This window comes from Oncorhynchus kisutch, linkage group LG5 (genome assembly GCF_002021735.2).
Source record: "Oncorhynchus kisutch isolate 150728-3 linkage group LG5, Okis_V2, whole genome shotgun sequence".
NCBI lineage: Eukaryota > Metazoa > Chordata > Actinopteri > Salmoniformes > Salmonidae > Oncorhynchus > Oncorhynchus kisutch.
Genome location: NC_034178.2, coordinates 75,138,120 through 75,158,313, shown reverse-complemented (window position 1 = coordinate 75,158,313; position 20,194 = coordinate 75,138,120). Strand labels below are relative to the sequence as shown.

The following is a 20,194-nucleotide window of genomic DNA, read 5'->3' as shown; positions in this document are numbered from 1 at the left end:
TAAACCTCCCCTCAGGGACTCCTAACAGCAGGGGGTTTAAACCTCTCCTCAGGGACTCCTTACAACAGGGACTCCTCACAGCAGGGGGTTTAAACCTCTCCTCAGGGACTCCTTACAGCAGGGGGTTTAAACCTCTCCTCAGGGACTCCCTACAGCAGGGGGTTTAAACCTCTCCTCAGGGACTCCCTACAGCAGGGGGTTTAAACCTCTCCTCAGGGACTCCTTACAGCAGGGGGTTTAAACCTCTCCTCAGGGACTCCCTACAGCAGGGGGTTTAAACCTCTCCTCAGGGACTCCCTACAGCAGGGGGTTTAAACCTCTCCTCAGGGACTCCCTACAGCAGGGGGTTTAAACCTCCCCTCAGGGACTCCCTACAGCAGGGGGTTTAAACCTCTCCTCAGGGACTCCTAACAGCAGGGGGTTTACACCTCTCCTCAGGGACTCCCTACAGCAGGGGGTTTAAACCTCCCCTCAGGGACTCCCTACAGCAGGGGGTTTAAACCTCTCCTCAGGGACTCCCTACAGCAGGGGGTTTAAACCTCCCCTCAGGGACTCCCTACAGCAGGGGGTTTAAACCTCTCCTCAGGGACTCCTAACAGCAGGGGGTTTACACCTCTCCCCAGGGACCCCCAGAGTTGATTGGGATGTGCCAGCTCTGCAACACATGGAACGGCCGGGGGTCCCTGACAACTTGATTAAGTGGAAAACCCATTTCATGCAACAGGACAAGCATTCTCTCTAAAACTTCATTTCTCCGGGCAAGTCCCAACACGACAGATATCCCTTCCCTCTGACGTGTTACGATGGAGGCTGGGGGAGAGGAGATGGAGGCTGGGGGAGAGGAGATGGAGGCTGGGGGAGAGGAGATGGAGGCTGGGCGAGACGAGGTGGAGGCTGGGGGAGACGAGGTGGAGGCTGGGGGAGAGGAGGTGGAGGCTGGGGGAGACGAGATGGAGGCTGGGGGAGACGAGATGGAGGCTGGGGGAGACGAGATGGAGGCTGGGGGAGAGGAGCCTGGGAATCCAAAGAAAGACTTGATTGTATCCCTGGTCTCTCAGAGCCTCGCACCATAAGACGTCACTTCCTGGTATGCGCTTCAGAAGACCCCGGGGTCATATGTGCCACCATAGCTCCCCAAATGGCACCCTGTTACCTATATAGTGCACTACCTTTGACCAAGGCCCTTGGGGAGCCATTAGGGACACAGCACTCAGTTTCCTAAACTCAGGTTATATAGTATGGCAAATCTTTTTAGTTTTTTTTTTAAAAGGATTTTTCCCAGTTTAGTTCATTCAATTTTGCTCTATCAGTTCCACAGCAGCGTTCAGTCTGGGGATAGTAGGAGGGGTTAGGATACGGGGGAGGGAGGGGGTTAGGGTACGGGGGAGGGAGGGGGTTAGGGTACGAGGGAGGGAGGGGGGTTGGGGTACGGGGGAGGGAGGGGGGTTGGGGTACGGGGGAGGGAGGGGGGTTGGGGTACGGGGGAGGGAGGGGGTTAGGGTACGGGGGAGGGAGGGGGTTAGGGTACGGGGGAGGGAGGGGGGTTAGGGTACGGGGGAGGGAGGGGGTTAGGGTACGGGGGAGGGAGGGGTTAGGGTACGGGGGAAGAAGAGGGTTAGGGTACGGGGGAGGAAGAGTGTAGGTAACACCAAGCGGGAAAGCCAGACAGCAGAGGGAGTGGTTATACAGGATGGAACACCAGAGTACAGTCCTCTCCTTCTCTGTCCCAGCCCAGGAAGACACTCTGATTGGTTAGTTCCTGGTTGTTGGGCAGGGTGCTCCTCAGGTAGTGGTTGACTATCTTGGAGTCCAGTCTGCTCTGGTGAGGGATGCTCTCGTAGGGTTTAGGGTCCAGGTCTAGGATGGACACGGAGTAGGTGAAGCGAGGCTTCGAAGGCTGGATCTCCAGGCTCTGGTCCAACCTGTAGGCAGTACACAGGGGAGAAGATTGAGGGTCTGCTCAGTGTAGGCAGTACACAGGGGAGAAGAATGAGGGTCTGCTCAGTGTAGGCAGTACACAGGGGAGAAGAATGAGGGTCTGCTCCATGTAGGCAGTACACAGGGGAGAAGAATGAGGGTCTGCTCAGTGTAGGCAGTACACAGGGGAGAAGAATGAGGCTCTGCTCCATGTAGGCAGTACACAGGGGAGAAGAATGAGGCTCTGCTCCATGTAGGCAGTACACAGGGGAGAAGAATGAGGGTCATATATAGTAGTGACTGGTTAGCCTGGGAACCAGTCTGTTTGTGCTAACAGTACAAGGAGTGGACTGTAGCACTACAGAGGCCAACTAGGTAGAATTCAACTAGGTCCTCACCCGTCCTCCTCCCCACAGGTTGCTATGGTGATCATGATAGAGCAGTCCTTGGCTGTCATGGCAACTCTGTACTGGTGGACCTGATGAGAAACAGCAATATTAGACAAATAAGCTTTTTTTAAACAAATCCACTTTATTAGACATTAGACTACAACCTGTGTGGGGAACAACAAGCACTAAAGCCCCAAGCAATATCATGTATATTTATGGAGCCTTGTGTAAATAATTCAGGTTTTACAGAGTTGCGTGCGTGGTAAGAAAGAAGAGGGTTCTCACCTTTCCGACAGCGTACTCGATAGAGCCGTCGTCTTCAGTCGGACACTTCTGGATCTTCTCCAGGAAGCTGTGGGTGTACGGCCCGTCGATCTGAAGGCTACTTCTACAAGCAGTCAGTCAGAAGAAGAGAAAAAAAACTCATCTTTTGGTATTTGTTTTCATTAGTCCCCCTAAAAAATGTTTAAGATAGATATCTATTTATATATAACTTGGGAAGTACAGCTGGCGTTTGTATCCAAACGGGGCCAAACCCATTCAGATGCTACAGACGTTTGTGAGAAGATCGATTTTTGGGATGTCTCATGGTCTGACATGGTCACAACAATTTAGAAGGATGGACACCCCTTCAAATTAGTGGAGTCGGCTAGACAGGTGTATAAAATCGAACACATAGCCATGCAATCTCCATAGACAAACACTGGTAGTAGAATGGCCCGTACTGAAGAGCTCAGTGACTTTCAACGTGGCACCGTCATAGGATGCCACCTTTCCAACAAGGTAGTTCGTCAAATTTCTGCCCTGCTAGAGCTGCCCCGGTCAACTGTAAGTGCTGTTATTGTGAAGTCGAAACGTCTAGGAGCAACAACGGCTCAGCCGCAAAGTGGTAGGCCACACAAGCTCACAGAACGGGACCAGCGAGTGCTGAAGCGCATAAAAACGTCTGTCCTCGGTTGCAACACTCACTACAGAGTTCCAAACTGCCTCGAGAAGCAACGTCAGCACAATAACTGTTCATCGGGAGCTTCATGAAATGGGCTTCCATGGCAGAGCAGCCGCACACAAGTATAAGATCACCATGCGCACAATGCCAAACGTGGACTGGAGTGGTGTTAAGTTCGGCGCCATTGAACTCTTGAACAGTGGAAACACGTTCTCTGGAGTGATGAATCACGCTTCACCATCTGGCAGTCCGACGGACGAATCTGGGTTTGGCGGATGCCAGGAGAATGCTACCTGCCCCAATGCATAGTGCCAACTGTAATGTTTGGTAGTTCCAGTGAAGGGAAATCTTAACTCTACAGCAGACAATTACATTCTAGACAATTCTGTGCTTACGCCATCTAGTGGTCTACCTAGGTTATTACACGCCGTCCAGTGGTCTACCTAGGTTATTACCCGCCGTCCAGTGGTCTACCTAGGTTATTACCCGCCGTCCAGTGGTCTACCTAGGTTATTACCCGCCGTCCAGTGGTCTACCTAGGTTATTACCCGCCGTCCAGTGGTCTACCTAGGTTATTACCCGCCGTCCAGTGGTCTACCTAGGTTATTACCCGCCGTCCAGTGGTCTACTAGGTTATTACCCGCCGTCCAGTGGTCTACCTAGGTTATTACCCGCCGTCCAGTGGTCTACCTAGGTTATTACCCGCAGTCCAGTGGTCTACCTAGTTATTACCCGCCGTCCAGTGGTCTACCTAGGTTATACCCGCCGTCCAGTGGTCTACCTAGGTTATTACCCGCCGTCCAGTGGTCTACCTAGGTTATTACCCGCCGTCCAGTGGTCTACCTAGGTTATTACCCGCCGTCCAGTGGTCTACCTAGGTTATTACCCGCCGTCCAGTGGTCTACCTAGGTTATTACCCGCCGTCCAGTGGTCTACCTAGGTTATTACCCGCCGTCCAGTGGTCTACCTAGGGTATTACCCGCCGTCCAGTGGTCTACCTAGGTATTACCCGCCGTCCAGTGGTCTACCTAGGTTATTACCCGCCGTCCAGTGGTCTACCTAGGTTATTACCCGCCGTCCAGTGGTCTACCTAGGTTATTACCCGCCGTCCAGTGGTCTACCTATGTTATTACCCGCCGTCCAGTGGTCTACCTAGGTTATTACCCGCCGTCCAGTGGTCTACCTAGGTTATTACCCGCCGTCCAGTGGTCTACCTAGGTTATTACCCGCCGTCCAGTGGTCTACCTAGGTTATTACCCGCCGTCCAGTGGTCTACCTAGGTTATTACACGCCGTCCAGTGGTCTACCTAGGTTATTACACGCCGTCCAGTGGTCTACCTAGGTTAATTACACGCCGTCCAGTGGTCTACCCTAGGTTATTACACGCCTGTCCAGTGGTCTACCTAGGTTATTACACGCCGTCCAGTGGTCTACCTAGGTTATTACACCGCCGTCCAGTGGTCTACCTAGGTTATTACACGCCGTCCAGTGGTCTACCTAGGTTATTACACGCCGTCCATTGGTCTACCTAGGTTATTACACTCCGTCCAGTGGTCTACCTAGGTTATTACACGCCGTCTAGTGGTCTACCTAGGTTATTACACACCGTCTACCTAGGTTATTACACACCGTCTACCTAGGTTATTACACGCCGTCTAGTGGTCTACCTAGGTTATTACACGCCGTCCAGTGGTCTACCTAGGTTATTACACGCCGTCCAGTGGTCTACCTAGGTTATTACACGCCGTCCAGTGGTCTACCTAGGTTATTACACGCCATCCAGTGGTCTACCTAGGTTATTACACGTGGTCTACCTAGGTTATTACACGCCAAATGAAACCACTGAATAACAGTATTGTGGTTCTCACCTCTCTTTAGGAAAGTCCTGTAGATGCTGCTCCACTCGTTTAAACAGGGGGTTTAACCCCTCAATGTCTAAATTATCCAACATCTGAGTCCCCAGAATTTTGTCCAGGACGCAATCTTTGGGTAGGCAGTGGTTAGCTGAAACAACAAATAATAAATACAAATATTGACGTTGATAAGATTTAAATATATAAAATGTAAATGTTTAAAGTTTGTTTGTTTGTTTGTGTTATTCTTATGAAAGCGTCAAACTACACTGAACAAAAAATATAAAATGTAAAAGTGTTGGTCCCGTGGTTCAGGAACTGAAATCATAAATGTTCCAGACACACAGAAAGCTTCTCTCTCAAATGTGTTTACAACCCTGTTAGTGAGAATTTCTCCTTTGTCAAGATAATCCATCCACCTGACAGGTGTGGCATGATCATTACACAGGTGCACCTTGTGCTGGGGTCACTAAAATGTGCAGTTTTGCCACAGATGTCTAAAGTTTTAAGGGAGTGTGTAATTGGCATGCTGACTGCAGGAATGTCCACCAGAGCTGCTGCCAGAGAATTTAATGTTAATTTCTCTATAATAGTTTTAGAGAATTTGGCAGTACGTCCAACCGGCCTCACAACCACTGACTACGTGTATGGTGTCATGTGGGTGAGCGGTTCGCTGACGTCAACGTTGTGAACAAAGTGCCCTATGGTGGCGATCCGGTTTATGGTACAGACAGACATAAATCTACGGAGCTTTTAAAAGGTATCTGTGACCACCCGTGTGAAAAATCTAGGAAATCCAGGGGCCTAATTCAATTTATTTAAATTGACCGATTTCCTTATATGAACTGTCACACGGTAACATCTTGGAAATTGTTGCACGTTGCGTTTATATTTTGGTTTGGTATATTTTGGTAACACATTCAATAAAATTAAGCAATAAGGCACGAAGGGGGTGTGGTATATGGCCAATATACCACGTGCTAGGGGCTGTTCTTAGACACGACGCAACACAGAGTGCCTGGATACATCCCTTAGCTGTGGTATATTGGTCATATCCCAGAAACCCCCATGGTGCCTTATTGCTATCATAAACTGGTTACCAGCGTAATTAGAGAAGAAAAAAAATAATGTTGTGGTATACGGTCTGATATACCACGGCTGTCAGCCAAATCAGCATTCAGGGCTCGAACCACCCGGTTTATAATGCTGTATAGCTTGTTATAAAGCATGCATGAGCCTTTTTTTTTATTCTCCACGCCAAGTATCCCTGTCTCTCACTGTTGCGTAGCAGGTCCCGGTGCAGGAGGCTGGCCTCACACCTCACTCTGCCCTCAGACAGGTGAGTCTTCCTGGGGTCCCAGGAGCTCAACAGGGCACTCACGATCACCTGGATCAACTCATTCAGAACCACCTGGGGGTTTAAACAGAAAGTTACAGGAAAGGAGGACAGAACATTAAGACGGTCTCAAACTGTACCCTGTTCCCAATGTAGTGCACTACTTTTGACCAGGGCCCAGAGGGAATAGGGTTCCATTTGACCAGGGCCCATAGGGAATAGGGTTCCATTTGACCAGGGCCCAGAGGGAATAGGGTTCCATTTGACCAGGGCCCAGAGGGAATAGGGTTCCATTTGACCAGGGCCCAGAGGGAATAGGGTACCATTTGACCAGGGCCCAGAGGGAATAGGGTTCCATTTGACCAGGGCCCATAGGGTTCCATTAGACCAGGGCCCAGAGGGAATAGGGTTCCATTTGACCAGGGCCCAGGGGGAATAGGGGGCCATTTGACCAAGGCCCATAAGGTTGAGAAGTCAGAATCCTCACCAATCAATTAAATGTATTTATAAACACCTTTTTATATTAGCAGTAGTCATTGTATTACAGTAACCTGGCAGAGAGCTTTACAGTAACCCGGCGTCGACCCCAGAGAGCTTTACAGTAACCCGGCGTCGACCCCAGAGAGCTTTACAGTAACCCGGCGTCGACCCCAGAGAGCTTTACAGTAACCCGGCGTCGGCCCCAGAGAGCTTTACAGTAACCCGGCGTCGGCCCCAGAGAGCTTTACAGTAACCCGGCGTCGGCCCCAGAGAGCTTTACAGTAACCCGGCGTCGGCCCCAGAGAGCTTTACAGTAACCCGGCGTCGGCCCCAGAGAGCTTTACAGTAACCCGGCGTCGGCCCCAGAGAGCTTTACAGTAACCCGGCGTCGGCCCCAGAGAGCTTTACAGTAACCCGGCGTCGACCCCAGAGAGCTTTACAGTAACCCGGCGTCGGCCCCAGAGAGCTTTACAGTAACCCGGCGTCGACCCCAGAGAGCTTTACAGTAACCCGGCGTCGGCCCCAGAGGGCTTTACAGTAACCCGGGGTCGGCCCCAGAGAGCTTTACAGTAACCCAGCGTCGGCCCCAGAGGGCTTTACAGTAACCCGGCTTCGGCCCCAGAGAACTTTACAGTTACCTGGCGTCGACCCCAGAGAGCTTTACAGTAACCTGGCAGAGAGCTTTACAGTAACCCGGCGTCGACCCCAGAGAACAAGCAGAAGCACAGTGACCAGGAAAAATTCCCAAGCAGGAAGCTTGGCTGTACAGAGCCATTACAACGGAAAGAGAGACAGGATATGTTCCAAATGTAGGGCTGACCACATTTTAATTGTTTGATAGGCAGTTGGTAGACCAAGATGCTTTAATGGAGAGTCACAAATTGATTAAAAAAAATTCATGGCACACAAGGATTCTGATTCACAGCGGTCTCAGTGGTCATTGAATGGCCCGCAGGGATGCCCAGGTCTCAGTGGACTAATCCATTGAATGGGCCCGCAGGGATGCCCCGGTTTCAGTGGTCATTGAATGGGCCCGCAGGGATGCCCAGGTCTCAGTGGACTAATCCATTGAATGGGCCCGCAGGGATGCCCCGGTTTCAGTGGTCATTGAATGGGCCCGCAGGGATGCCCAGGTCTCAGTGGACTAATCCATTGAATGGGCCCGCAGGGATGCCCGGTCTCAGTGGACTAATCCATTGAATGGGCCCCCCCCCTCCCTTTATCCAGCCCCCTCCCTTTATCCAGCTCCCCCCCTCCCTCCCTCCCTTTATCCAGCTCCCTCCCTCCCTTTATCCAGCTCCCCCCCTCCCTCCCAGTATCCAGCTCCCCCCCCCCCCTTTATCCAGCTCCCCCCCTCCCTCCCTTTATCCAGCTCCCCCCCCCCCTCCCTTTATCCAGCTCCCCCCTCCCTCCCTTTATCCAGCTCCCCCCCTCCCTTTACCCAGCTCCCCCCCTCCCTCCCTTTACCCAGCTCCCCCCCTCCCTCCCTTTACCCAGCTCCCCCTCCCTTTACCCAGCTCCCCCTCCCTCCCTTTATCCAGCTCCCCCTCCCTCCCTTTATCCAGCTCCCCCTCCCTCCCTTTATCCAGCTCCCCCTCCCTCCCTTTATCCAGCTCCCTCCCATTATCCAGCTCCCCCCTCCCTCCCTTTACCCAGCTCCCCCTCCTCCCTTTACCCAGCTCCCCCTCCCTCCCTCCCTTTACCCAGCTCCCCCCCTCCCTCCCTCCCTTTACCCAGCTCCCCCCCTCCCTCCCTTTACCCAGCTCCCCCCCTCCCTCCCTTTACCCAGCTCCCCCCCTCCCTCCCTTTACCCAGCTCCCCCCCTCCCTCCCTTTACCCAGCTCCCCCTCCCTCCCTTTATCCAGCTCCCCCTCCCTCCCTTTATCCAGCTCCCCCTCCCTCCCTTTATCCAGCTCCCTCCCATTATCCAGCTCCCCCCCTCCCTCCCTCCCATTATCCAGCTCCCCCCCTCCCTCCCTCCCTTTACCCAGCTCCCCCCCTCCCTTTACCCAGCTCCCCCCCTCCCTCCCTCCCTTTACCCAGCTCCCCCCCTCCCTCCCTCCCTTTACCCAGCTCCCCCCCTCCCTCCCTCCCTTTACCCAGCTCCCCCCCTCCCTCCCTTTACCCAGCTCCCCCCTCCCTCCCTTTACCCAGCTCCCCCCCTCCCTCCCTTTACCCAGCTCCCCCCCTCCCTTTATCCAGCTCCCCCTCCCTCCCTTTATCCAGCTCCCTCCCATTATCCAGCTCCCCCCTCCCTCCCTTTACCCAGCTCCCCCCCTCCCTTTACCCAGCTCCCCCCCTCCCTTTACCCAGCTCCCCCCCTCCCTTTACCCAGCTCCCCCTCCCTCCCTTTACCCAGCTCCCCCACTCCCTTTACCCAGCTCCCCCCCTCCCTTTACCCAGCTCCCCCCCTCCCTTTACCCAGCTCCCCCTCCCTCCCTTTACCCAGCTCCCCCCCTCCCTTTACCCAGCTCCCCCCCTCCCTTTACCCAGCTCCCCCCCTCCCTTTATCCAGCTCCCCCTCCCTCCCTTTATCCAGCTCCCTCCCATTATCCAGCTCCCCCCTCCCTCCCATTATCCAGCTCCCCCCTCCCTCCCATTATCCAGCTCCCCCCTCCCTCCCTTTACCCAGCTCCCCCTCCCTCCCTTTATCCAGCTCCCCCTCCCTCCCTTTATCCAGCTCCCCCTCCCTCCCTTTATCCAGCTCCCCCCTCCCTCCCTTTACCCAGCTCCCCCTCCCTCCCTTTATCCAGCTCCCCCTCCCTCCCTTTATCCAGCTCCCCCTCCCTCCCTTTATCCAGCTCCCTCCCATTATCCAGCTCCCCCCCTCCCTCCCTCCCTTTACCCAGCTCCCCCCCCTCCCTCCCTCCCTTTACCCAGCTCCCCCCCTCCCTCCCTTTACCCAGCTCTCCCCCTCCCTCCCTTTACCCAGCTCCCCCCCTCCCCCTCCCTCCCTTTATCCAGCTCCCCCTCCCTCCCTTTATCCAGCTCCCCCTCCCTCCCTTTATCCAGCTCCCTCTCCCTCCCTTTATCCAGCTCCCTCCCATTATCCAGCTCCCCCCTCCCTCCCTTTACCCAGCTCCCCCCCTCCCTTTACGTGTTTCTATCCTATGTCAGGGGTTTTCAACTCTGACCCTACGATGGATGGAGACTGCTGGTTTTCTGTTCTACCTGATCATTAAATTGGACCCACCTGGTGTCACCAGGTCTAAAAATCAGTCCCTGATTTCAGTCCCTGATTTTAGAGGGGAACACTGAAAACACAGTGGAACTGACTTTGAGGTCCAGAGTTCAGTTTGAGAGCCCCCTCAGGGCTTTGGTCAAATAGTAGTGCACTATACAGGTTATCATTTAGGATGCAGAATATAATGTGGATACCAACCTTACTGGACTGGTGTCCGTTCATAAGGCTGCCACTAGGGAGGAAGTATGGCCGTAGATGCTGAGCCAATTCATCTAGGTCCTGCAACACGTCGGCATCATCCTTACAGCTGTAGATACACTCTCCACCCTGGATAGAGACAGACAGGAGAGAGACAGCTGTCTGGGTTATTAAACCTGACAGCTATATATCCAGTCTGGATAGAGGCAGACAGGTTTAATAACCCTGACAGCTATAGATCCAGTCTGGATAGAGACAGACAGGTTTAATAACCCTGACAGCTATAGATCCAGTCTGGATAGAGAGACAGGATAGAGACAGCTGTCTGGGTTATTAAACCTGACAGCTATAGATCCAGTCTGGATAGAGAGACAGGATAGAGACAACTGTCTGGGTTATTAAACCTGACAGCTATAGATCCAGTCTGGATAGAGACAGACAGGTTTAATAACCCTGACAGCTATAGATCCAGTCTGGATAGAGACAGACAGGTTTAATAACCCCGACAGCTATAGATCCAGTCTGGATAGAGACAGACAGGTTTAATAACCCCGACAGCTATAGATACAGTCTGGATAGAGACAGACAGGTTTAATAACCCTGACAGCTATAGATCCAGTCTGGATAGAGACAGACAGGTTTAATAACCCTGACAGCTATAGATCCAGTCTGGATAGAGACAGACAGGTTTAATAACCCTGACAGCTATAGATCCAGTCTGGATAGAGACAGACAGGTTTAATAACCCTGACAGCTATAGATCCAGTCTGGATAGAGACAGACAGGTTTAATAACCCTGACAGCTATAGATCCAGTCTGGATAGAGACAGACAGGTTTAATAACCCTGACAGCTATAGATCCAGTCTGGATAGAGACAGACAGGTTTAATAACCCTGACAGCTATAGATCCAGTCTGGATAGAGACAGACAGGTTTAATAACCCTGACAGCTATAGATCCAGTCTGGATAGAGACAGACAGGTTTAATAACCCTGACAGCTATAGATCCAGTCTGGATAGAGACAGACAGGTTTAATAACCCTGACAGCTATAGATCCAGTCTGGATAGAGACAGACAGGTTTAATAACCCTGACAGCTATAGATCCAGTCTGGATAGAGACAGACAGGTTTAATAACCCTGACAGCTATAGATCCAGTCTGGATAGAGACAGACAGGTTTAATAACCCTGACAGCTATAGATCCAGTCTGGATAGAGACAGACAGGTTTAATAACCCTGACAGCTATAGATCCAGTCTGGATAGAGACCGACAGGTTTAATAACCCTGACAGCTATAGATCCAGTCTGGATAGAGACCGACAGGTTTAATAACCCTGACAGCTATAGATCCAGTCTGGATAGAGACCGACAGGTTTAATAACCCTGACAGCTATAGATCCAGTCTGGATAGAGACAGACAGGTTTAATAACCCTGACAGCTATAGATCCAGTCTGGATAGAGACCGACAGGTTTAATAACCCTGACAGCTATAGATCCAGTCTGGATAGAGACAGACAGGTCCGAGTGAAATAATAAATAGTGCAATGCAACGAGAGGACTACTGTTGCAGAATGGGTACAACAGGTGTACCGCAGAGATACATACCTTGAAGATTTTAAAGTTGTTTTGAGGTTCCTCTATCAAGTGCTTGATGGCTAGGGACATTCTCTGTTTGTTCCTAAGCAGAGAGATTCAGTCTGAGTACACATGACACTTCATCCACATGCTGTGGAATCATATACTGACTAGAGAGCACCGAGTTCTGAACATGGTCAGATAAATGGTTGTAGATGGTGACAATCACAGCAGCAAGATGTGCGACCTGTTGCCACAAGAAAAGGTCAACCATCGAAGAACAAAACACCATTGTAAATACAACCCATATTTATGTTTATTTATTTAACCTTTTGTACTTTAACTATTTGCACATCGTTACAACACTGTATATATATATATATATATATATATATATATATATATATATGATGTGAAAGGTCTTCATTATTTTGGAACATTTGTGCACTTTGTGTTATTTTTTGTTTATTATCTATTTCACTTGTTTTAGAAATGTAAATAAGTTTCCCCTGCCAATAAAGCCCCTTGAATTGAACTGATAACTGGGCAGGTGACGTGTACTGTCACTTACCCTGAGAACAGGTCTAAGGGACAGTACCGGCTCAGCCGTTTCCACTTTCCATGGGCCAACTGTTGAGTTAGAGAGAAGAGCACAAAACTCAGTCCGTTTGTCTCCACCCAGCGCAGTTCTCCAGTCTCAACACCAGGGGGCAGACACTGATCACAACGCTCAACTATTAACATGAACAAATGCCTAACCCCTAGTCTATTCTCTGGTAGATGTCCTAACCCCTAGTCTATTCTCTGGTAGATGTCCTAACCCCTAGTCTATTCTCTGGTAGATGTCCTAACCCCTAGTCTATTCTCTGGTAGATGTCCTAACCCCTAGTCTATTCTCTGGTAGATGTCCTAACCCCTAGTCTATTCTCTGGTAGATGTCCTAACCCCTAGTCTATTCTCTGGTAGATGTCCTAACCCCTAGTCTATTCTCTGGTAGATGTCCTAACCCCTAGTCTATTCTCTGGTAGATGTCCTAACCCCTAGTCTATTCTCTGGTAGATGTCCTAACCCCTAGTCTATTCTCTGGTAGATGTCCTAACCCCTAGTCTATTCTCTGGTAGATGTCCTAACCCCTAGTCTATTCTCTGGTAGATGTCCTAACCCCTAGTCTATTCTCTGGTAGATGTCCTAACCCCTAGTCTATTCTCTGGTAGATGTCCTAACCCCTAGTCTATTCTCTGGTAGATGTCCTAACCCCTAGTCTATTCTCTGGTAGATGTCCTAACCCCTAGTCTATTCTCTGGTAGATGTCCTAACCCCTAGTCTATTCTCTGGTAGATGTCCTAACCCCTAGTCTATTCTCTGGTAGATGTCCTAACCCCCAGTCTATTCTCTGGTAGATGTCCTAACCCCCAGTCTATTCTCTGGTAGATGTCCTAACCCCTAGTCTATTCTCTGGTAGATGTCCTAACCCCTAGTCTATTATTCTCTGGTAGATGTCCTAACCCCTAGTCTATTCTCTGGTAGATGTCCTAACCCCTAGTCTATTCTCTGGTAGATGTCCTAACCCCTAGTCTATTCTCTGGTAGATGTCCTAACCCCTAGTCTATTATTCTCTGGTAGATGTCCTAACCCCTAGTCTATTCTCTGGTAGATGTCCTAACCCCTAGTCTATTCTCTGGTAGATATCCTAACCCCTGTCTATTCTCTGGTATAGTCAAAAGGACCGGTCAAGTGAAGCAGAGGTGTGCTCTGTTCTATTTGACTAGGTAATGTACACGTCATTTCTCATTGAAGAACCCTCAAGGTCATCAAACGAATGTAGTACGGCAGGTTATTCCAACGTCGTTCCCTAAACAATGTGAACTCACCTTAAAATGTTGATGCATGCAGAAGCGGCACACCTGGTTTTTGATTTCTTTCGTAACGTGTCTAGAGGACGGCAGAAATCCACATTTGGGCTGTAAAACACGAGACCAGAAGTGAGTCACTGCGGCTGACTTGATTAAGTGGAATCAACAAAACGGTTCTTTTTTAGCTAAAAAAAAAAACACACACACTTGTCCCTTTATCGCTTGACATCAAAACCCCCATGACTTCTGACTCAGTTTTCCTTTAATCCTGTATTCAATAACCCAGGTTCTTATAAAAGGAGTGTCATCACATGTCTTTTCACGGTCTGTGTATTTGTATATTTAAAAAAACCTTGTCAAGTTTACATAATCTGTTTATTTAATCATTGTTTAACCAGGAATGTAAATTGGTTTTGAGAACCGGTTCTACAGTGTTTCTCAATGAGCTTTAACTTCCTACTCTTCTACAACTATAGCTCCATCCTTAAAAATGTATAAAATGGGGAGATGACTGAGGCCATCCCAAATGGTCGGTCTCTCTCCCTCTCAAAAGTTTTGGGTCACTTAGAAATGATTTTGTAATGGAATATCTACATAGGAGTACAGAGGCCCATTATCAGCAACCATCACTCCTGTGTTCCAATGGCACGTTGTGTTAGCTAATCCAAGTTTATTTTAAAAGGCTAATGGATCATTAGAAAACCCTTTTGCAATTATGTTAGAACAGCTGATTAAATAAGCAATAGAACTGGCCTTATTTAGACTAGTTGAGTATCTGGAGCATCAGCATTTGTGGGTTCAATTACAGGCTCAAAACAAAGACCTTTATTCTGAAACTCGTCAGTCTATTCTTGTTCTGAGAAATTAAGGCTATTCCATGCGAGAAAATGCCAAGAAACTAAAGATCTTGTACAACGTTGTGTACTACTCCCTTCACAGAACAGCGCAAACTGGCCCTAACCAGAATAGAAAGAGAAGTGGGAGGCCCCGGTGCACAACTGAGCAAGAGGACAAGTACATTAGAGAGTCTAGTTTGAGAAACAGACGCCTCACAAAGTCCTCAACTGACAGCTTCATTAAATAGTACCCGCAAAACACTAGTCTCGACGTCAACAGTGAAGAGGCGACCCCGGGATGCTGGCCTTTGATGTTATTTTAATGGACAAAAACAAGGACCTTTCTAAGTGACCCCAAACTTTTGAACGGTAGTGTGTGTGTGCTACTTTTTACCAGGGCCCAAAGACTGTACCTTAATCTCTATACGGAGAGGACCGAGACTGTACCTTAATCTCTATACAGAGAGGACCGAGACTGTACCTTAATCTCTATACAGAGAGGACCGAGACTGTACCTTAATCTCTATACAGAGAGGACCGAGACTGTACCTTAATCTCTATACAGAGAGGAGGTCTGTGTTCTCTGCAGCAGCAGCAGGAGGAGAGCTGGGTGAGGTTAGGCAGACACAAGGCACATCCACTAAACGTATCCATCACTTTGTCACAGCGAGACTCTGCCATGACATGGAACACACAGACAGATGGGTTGTTATAACACATTCACGACAACTTCAGTCAAACATTTGGGGCCCTTTTTCCCCCTAGACACATTGAGCCTAGTTCTGAAACTAAACAGCTCTTTCAACAGAGAATCTCCTTTGAAACTGATTTTAAATCCCTGACTGTGATCACCTGTGTCTGGGAACTGGCCGTTGATGTGCAGGTTAACTATAGTCATAAAGATGTCCTTTCCTCATAATGATGAAATAAATACCATTCCACCAGACACGTAGACTGTAGATTCCACTACCTATAGATAGCATTCTGTCACCACTAACTTCACACGTCCCACAGCTTAGTCTGCTGATGTATTCCACAACAACACAAGGAAATGTGATGTGTCATATTTCATGACAACCTGAAGATACCAAACCCTGACAACTAAAAATGGCGACACGTACCTGGCCTTTCCTGCTGAACCTTCAATGACAGCTGTCGGACAAAGTCCAGCGGGAGCTTCACAGCCTCCTATACAAACAATAATGCATTGATTGATTGGTGTATCTATAGCATACGCTATCGATACAATAATGTATTGATTGGTGTATCTATAGCATACGCTATCGATACAATAATGTATTGATTGGTGTATCTATAGCATACGCTATCATACAATAATGTATTGATTGGTGTATCTATAGCATACGCTATCATACAATAATGTATTGATTGGTGTATCTATAGCATACGCTATCATACAATAATGTATTGATTGGTGTATCTATAGCATACGCTATCATACAATAATGTATTGATTGGTGTATCTATAGCATACGCTATCATACAATAATGTATTGATTGGTGTATCTATAGCATACGCTATCATACAATAATGTATTGATTGGTGTATCTATAGCATACGCTATCATACAATAATGTATTGATTGGTGTATCTATAGCATACGCTATCATACAATAATGTATTGATTGGTGTATCTATAGCATACGCTATCATACAATAATGTATTGATTGGTGTATCTATAGCATACGCTATCATACAATAATGTATTGATTGGTGTATCTATAGCATACGCTATCATACAATAATGTATTGATTGGTGTATCTATAGCATACGCTATCATACAATAATGTATTGATTGGTGTATCTATAGCATACGCTATCATACAATAATGTATTGATTGGTGTATCTATAGCATACGCTATCATACAATAATGTATTGATTGGTGTATCTATAGCATACGCTATCATACAATAATGTATTGATTGGTGTATCTATAGCATACGCTATCATACAATAATGTATTGATTGGTGTATCTATAGCATACGCTATCATACAATAATGTATTGATTGGTGTATCTATAGCATACGCTATCATACAATAATGTATTGATTGGTGTATCTATAGCATACGCTATCATACAATAATGTATTGATTGGTGTATCTATAGCATACGCTATCATACAATAATGTATTGATTGGTGTATCTATAGCATACGCTATCATACAATAATGTATTGATTGGTGTATCTATAGCATACGCTATCATACAATAATGTATTGATTGGTGTATCTATAGCATACGCTATCATACAATAATGTATTGATTGGTGTATCTATAGCATACGCTATCATACAATAATGTATTGATTGGTGTATCTATAGCATACGCTATCATACAATAATGTATTGATTGGTGTATCTATAGCATACGCTATCATACAATAATGTATTGATTGGTGTATCTATAGCATACGCTATCATACAATAATGTATTGATTGGTGTATCTATAGCATACGCTATCATACAATAATGTATTGATTGGTGTATCTATAGCATACGCTATCATACAATAATGTATTGATTGGTGTATCTATAGCATACGCTATCATACAATAATGTATTGATTGGTGTATCTATAGCATACGCTATCATACAATAATGTATTGATTGGTGTATCTATAGCGTACGCTATCATACAATAATGTATTGATTGGTGTATCTATAGCGTACGCTATCATACAATAATGTATTGATTGGTGTATCTATAGCGTGCGCTATCATACAATAATGTATTGATTGGTGTATCTATAGCGTGCGCTATCATACAATAATGTATTGATTGGTGTATCTATAGTGTACACTATCATACAATAATGTATTGATTGGTGTATCTATAGCATAAACTATCATACAAAGCTGTATCAGGGACCAGAACTGACCATAACCTTTCAACTGGATTTGATAACTTTATTAGTAACATGTGGCAAAAGAACTGTCTTTTAAACAAACAGTTAACCTCATAACATATTGGGGGAAAGGTACCATGCTATTTACAACAACATGGTTAGCACAGAATATATGTCTTACTCCGTTGTGGATGAATTTCTCCCCCAGCAGTGGCTTCATGACATTTTGACTATAGTCAACTATGTTCTGTATGTGGCGAAAGGCTTGTTCTGTTGTCTGGAAGAGAAGAAACAGATCGTCAAGAGAAATTAGGTTTCTGGGACAATCCTGGAGTGTTCATTTTTTCAGAGCTCTGTGTAAATGCAATGACGGGATACTTGTGTTTGTGCCTTCACTCGCTTGGTTGATACAAGCGGTCAATGAAAGCCATTCATCCTAAACTGGACCTTTGAGAGCCTTACACAAGTAAATGGACAGATCTGGGATCAGCTAACCCCTCCCATAATCCTAACCTTTAGTGAGGAAAAATACAAAAACAAATGACCAAAGATCAGAATATGGTGGCAAAGTAACATTACTCCGCCTTGCCCACACAAATGTTGATTTCCAGAAACGAAATCCCCCCCCCCCCACCCAAATTCCTTTTAAATGATCACATGGAAACACAACCAATACAGGGAGTTGGATTGAGTTGTTGATTAATCATAATGAAAAGACACTAAACGATTCACAGAATAAACCAATTCTTAAGACATCTCGATTTAGGAGCATATCTTTTGTTACCAAACCAAGATCTGACAGTTTATGGTTGTAATTGTTATGAAGAAGTCAACTAATGGGACACGGAAAAAGATGTTCTAACCTTATGCGAGTTTTCGGCATCTTCTGTAGAATACTTCAGGAGCCGAAGGACTCTGGCGTGCTGGATAGGAAGAGTGTTGAAAAATATCAGCATGGGAAAACATTTTAAAGAAGGTACCTAAATATACATTTAAAAAGGTGGAGTGAGAGTCATTTGCTGTAACCCATGTGATAACTCAGCAAGGTTAAAGTAAGCTAGCTAGCTTGCTTGCTACCGTAAATACATTGCTAGTTCGATTTCCAAGGCACTAAATGTGGCTAACGTTAGCTACGACGCTAGCTTGATATTTGGTAGCTAGCAACTGATGTGGGGGAGAGAAAAAAAAAAAAACACACAATAAATCAGATGACTACTAGGCAAACAATCTAGTGACAAGTAAAATAAACAATATTTTACTTTCCACTTTTTGCTTTTACAGATCCGGACGACGCCAGACAACCTTTACAGCTAGCTAATATATTAGCTACCTAGCTAGTTAGTAGCATATGCTAGCTACCAAGATTTTAGCTTACTGACCTAACATTAGCTAGCTCACCTGGACATTAGAAACCACTAGGCTTTTGTTGCCCTCTCCGTGGTATTTCCAGTCGTTCTCGTCCATTTTGTCCAGTTCCATAACAGAACTGTACGTTGTAGGCAAAATAATCTATATAGTTTATTAACTCCAGCAACTTTGCCAGGCTAACACACACAAGTTCTGAAGCTAAGACAATAATTTTTAAGCTACTGACTGACACCAAAGAACTATTGCTTTCTGGAGGATGTCCCGCCCACTCTCATCGTATTGGCCAGATGTTTTTAGATGCAATTTTCACTGGATACTTCAGTCAGACGTAACGGAACTCGGATATTTTCGGCAGCCAATCCAAAGAGGATGGAAAACTGTTGCCAATCGCACGTGTTATTCTAATGACAGTGCCCCAAGAGAATGTGTTCTGCGATCTAAGATACACTACATGACTAAATGTATGTGGACAACTGCTAGTCGAACATCTCATTCCAAAAATAATGGGCGTTAATATAGAGTTGCTATAACAACCTCCACAAGTCTGTGAAGGCTTTCCACTAGATGTTGGAACATTGCTGTGACCACAAGAGCATTAGTGAAGTCGGCCACTGATGTTAGGCGATTAGGCCTGGTTCGCAGTCGGCGTTACAATTAATCCCAAAGGTGTTCAATGGAGTTGAGGTCAGGGCTTGGTGCAGGCTAGTCAAGTTCTTCCACACCGATCACGACAAACCATTTCTGTACAGACCTCGTTTTGTGTACGGGGGCATTGTGCTGAATTAGGAAAGGCCCTACCCCAAACTGTTACCACACAGTTGGAAGCTGTGATGATCTTCCCACTCCATCTGCCGAATTCTTACTCTTTGCTCTTGTTTTCCTCAATAGGATGTCGGTGGGCAGAGCCGGAAGTGTCGTCAGCAAAATGGGACACACCTAGGCTTGTTTGTTTTGGCACCTCTCAACACCCCTCATTATCAACATCTATGCATGCAACCACTCACTTACACACACACCATTGGCAATTGTATATAGTGTACTTTATTTTTTTTAAATTTGATTTCACCTTTATTTAACCAGGTAGGCTAGTTGAGAACACCTTTATTTAACCAGGTAGGCTAGTTGAGAACACCTTTATTTAACCAGGTAGGCTAGTTGAGAACACCTTTATTTAACCAGGTAGGCCAGTTGAGAACACCTTTATTTAACCAGGTAGGCTAGTTGAGAACACCTTTATTTAACCAGGTAGGCCAGTTGAGAACACCTTTATTTAACCAGGTAGGCTAGTTGAGAACACCTTTATTTAACCAGGTAGGCTAGTTGAGAACACCTTTATTTAACCAGGTAGGCCAGTTGAGAACACCTTTATTTAACCAGGTAGG

At 47.0% G+C, this 20,194-nt stretch overlaps 1 protein-coding gene across 1 annotated transcript; it reads right to left on the bottom strand.

Moving 5' to 3' along the window:
* Positions 1-1,564: 1,564 nt before the first annotated feature.
* On the bottom strand, positions 1,565-19,090 carry ippk (inositol 1,3,4,5,6-pentakisphosphate 2-kinase). The gene is made up of 14 exons (XM_031825813.1): positions 18,843-19,090; positions 18,308-18,367; positions 17,626-17,721; positions 15,691-15,757; positions 15,119-15,243; positions 13,752-13,841; positions 12,452-12,510; positions 11,911-11,983; positions 10,304-10,432; positions 6,384-6,516; positions 5,121-5,256; positions 2,592-2,694; positions 2,316-2,395; positions 1,565-1,922 (listed from the first exon to the last, which is right to left on the bottom strand). Exons 1-14 carry the CDS (start codon positions 18,921-18,923, stop codon positions 1,682-1,684), a joined length of 1,473 nt encoding a protein of 490 aa, XP_031681673.1. The 5' UTR covers positions 18,924-19,090; the 3' UTR covers positions 1,565-1,681.
* Positions 19,091-20,194: the final 1,104 nt, after the last annotated feature.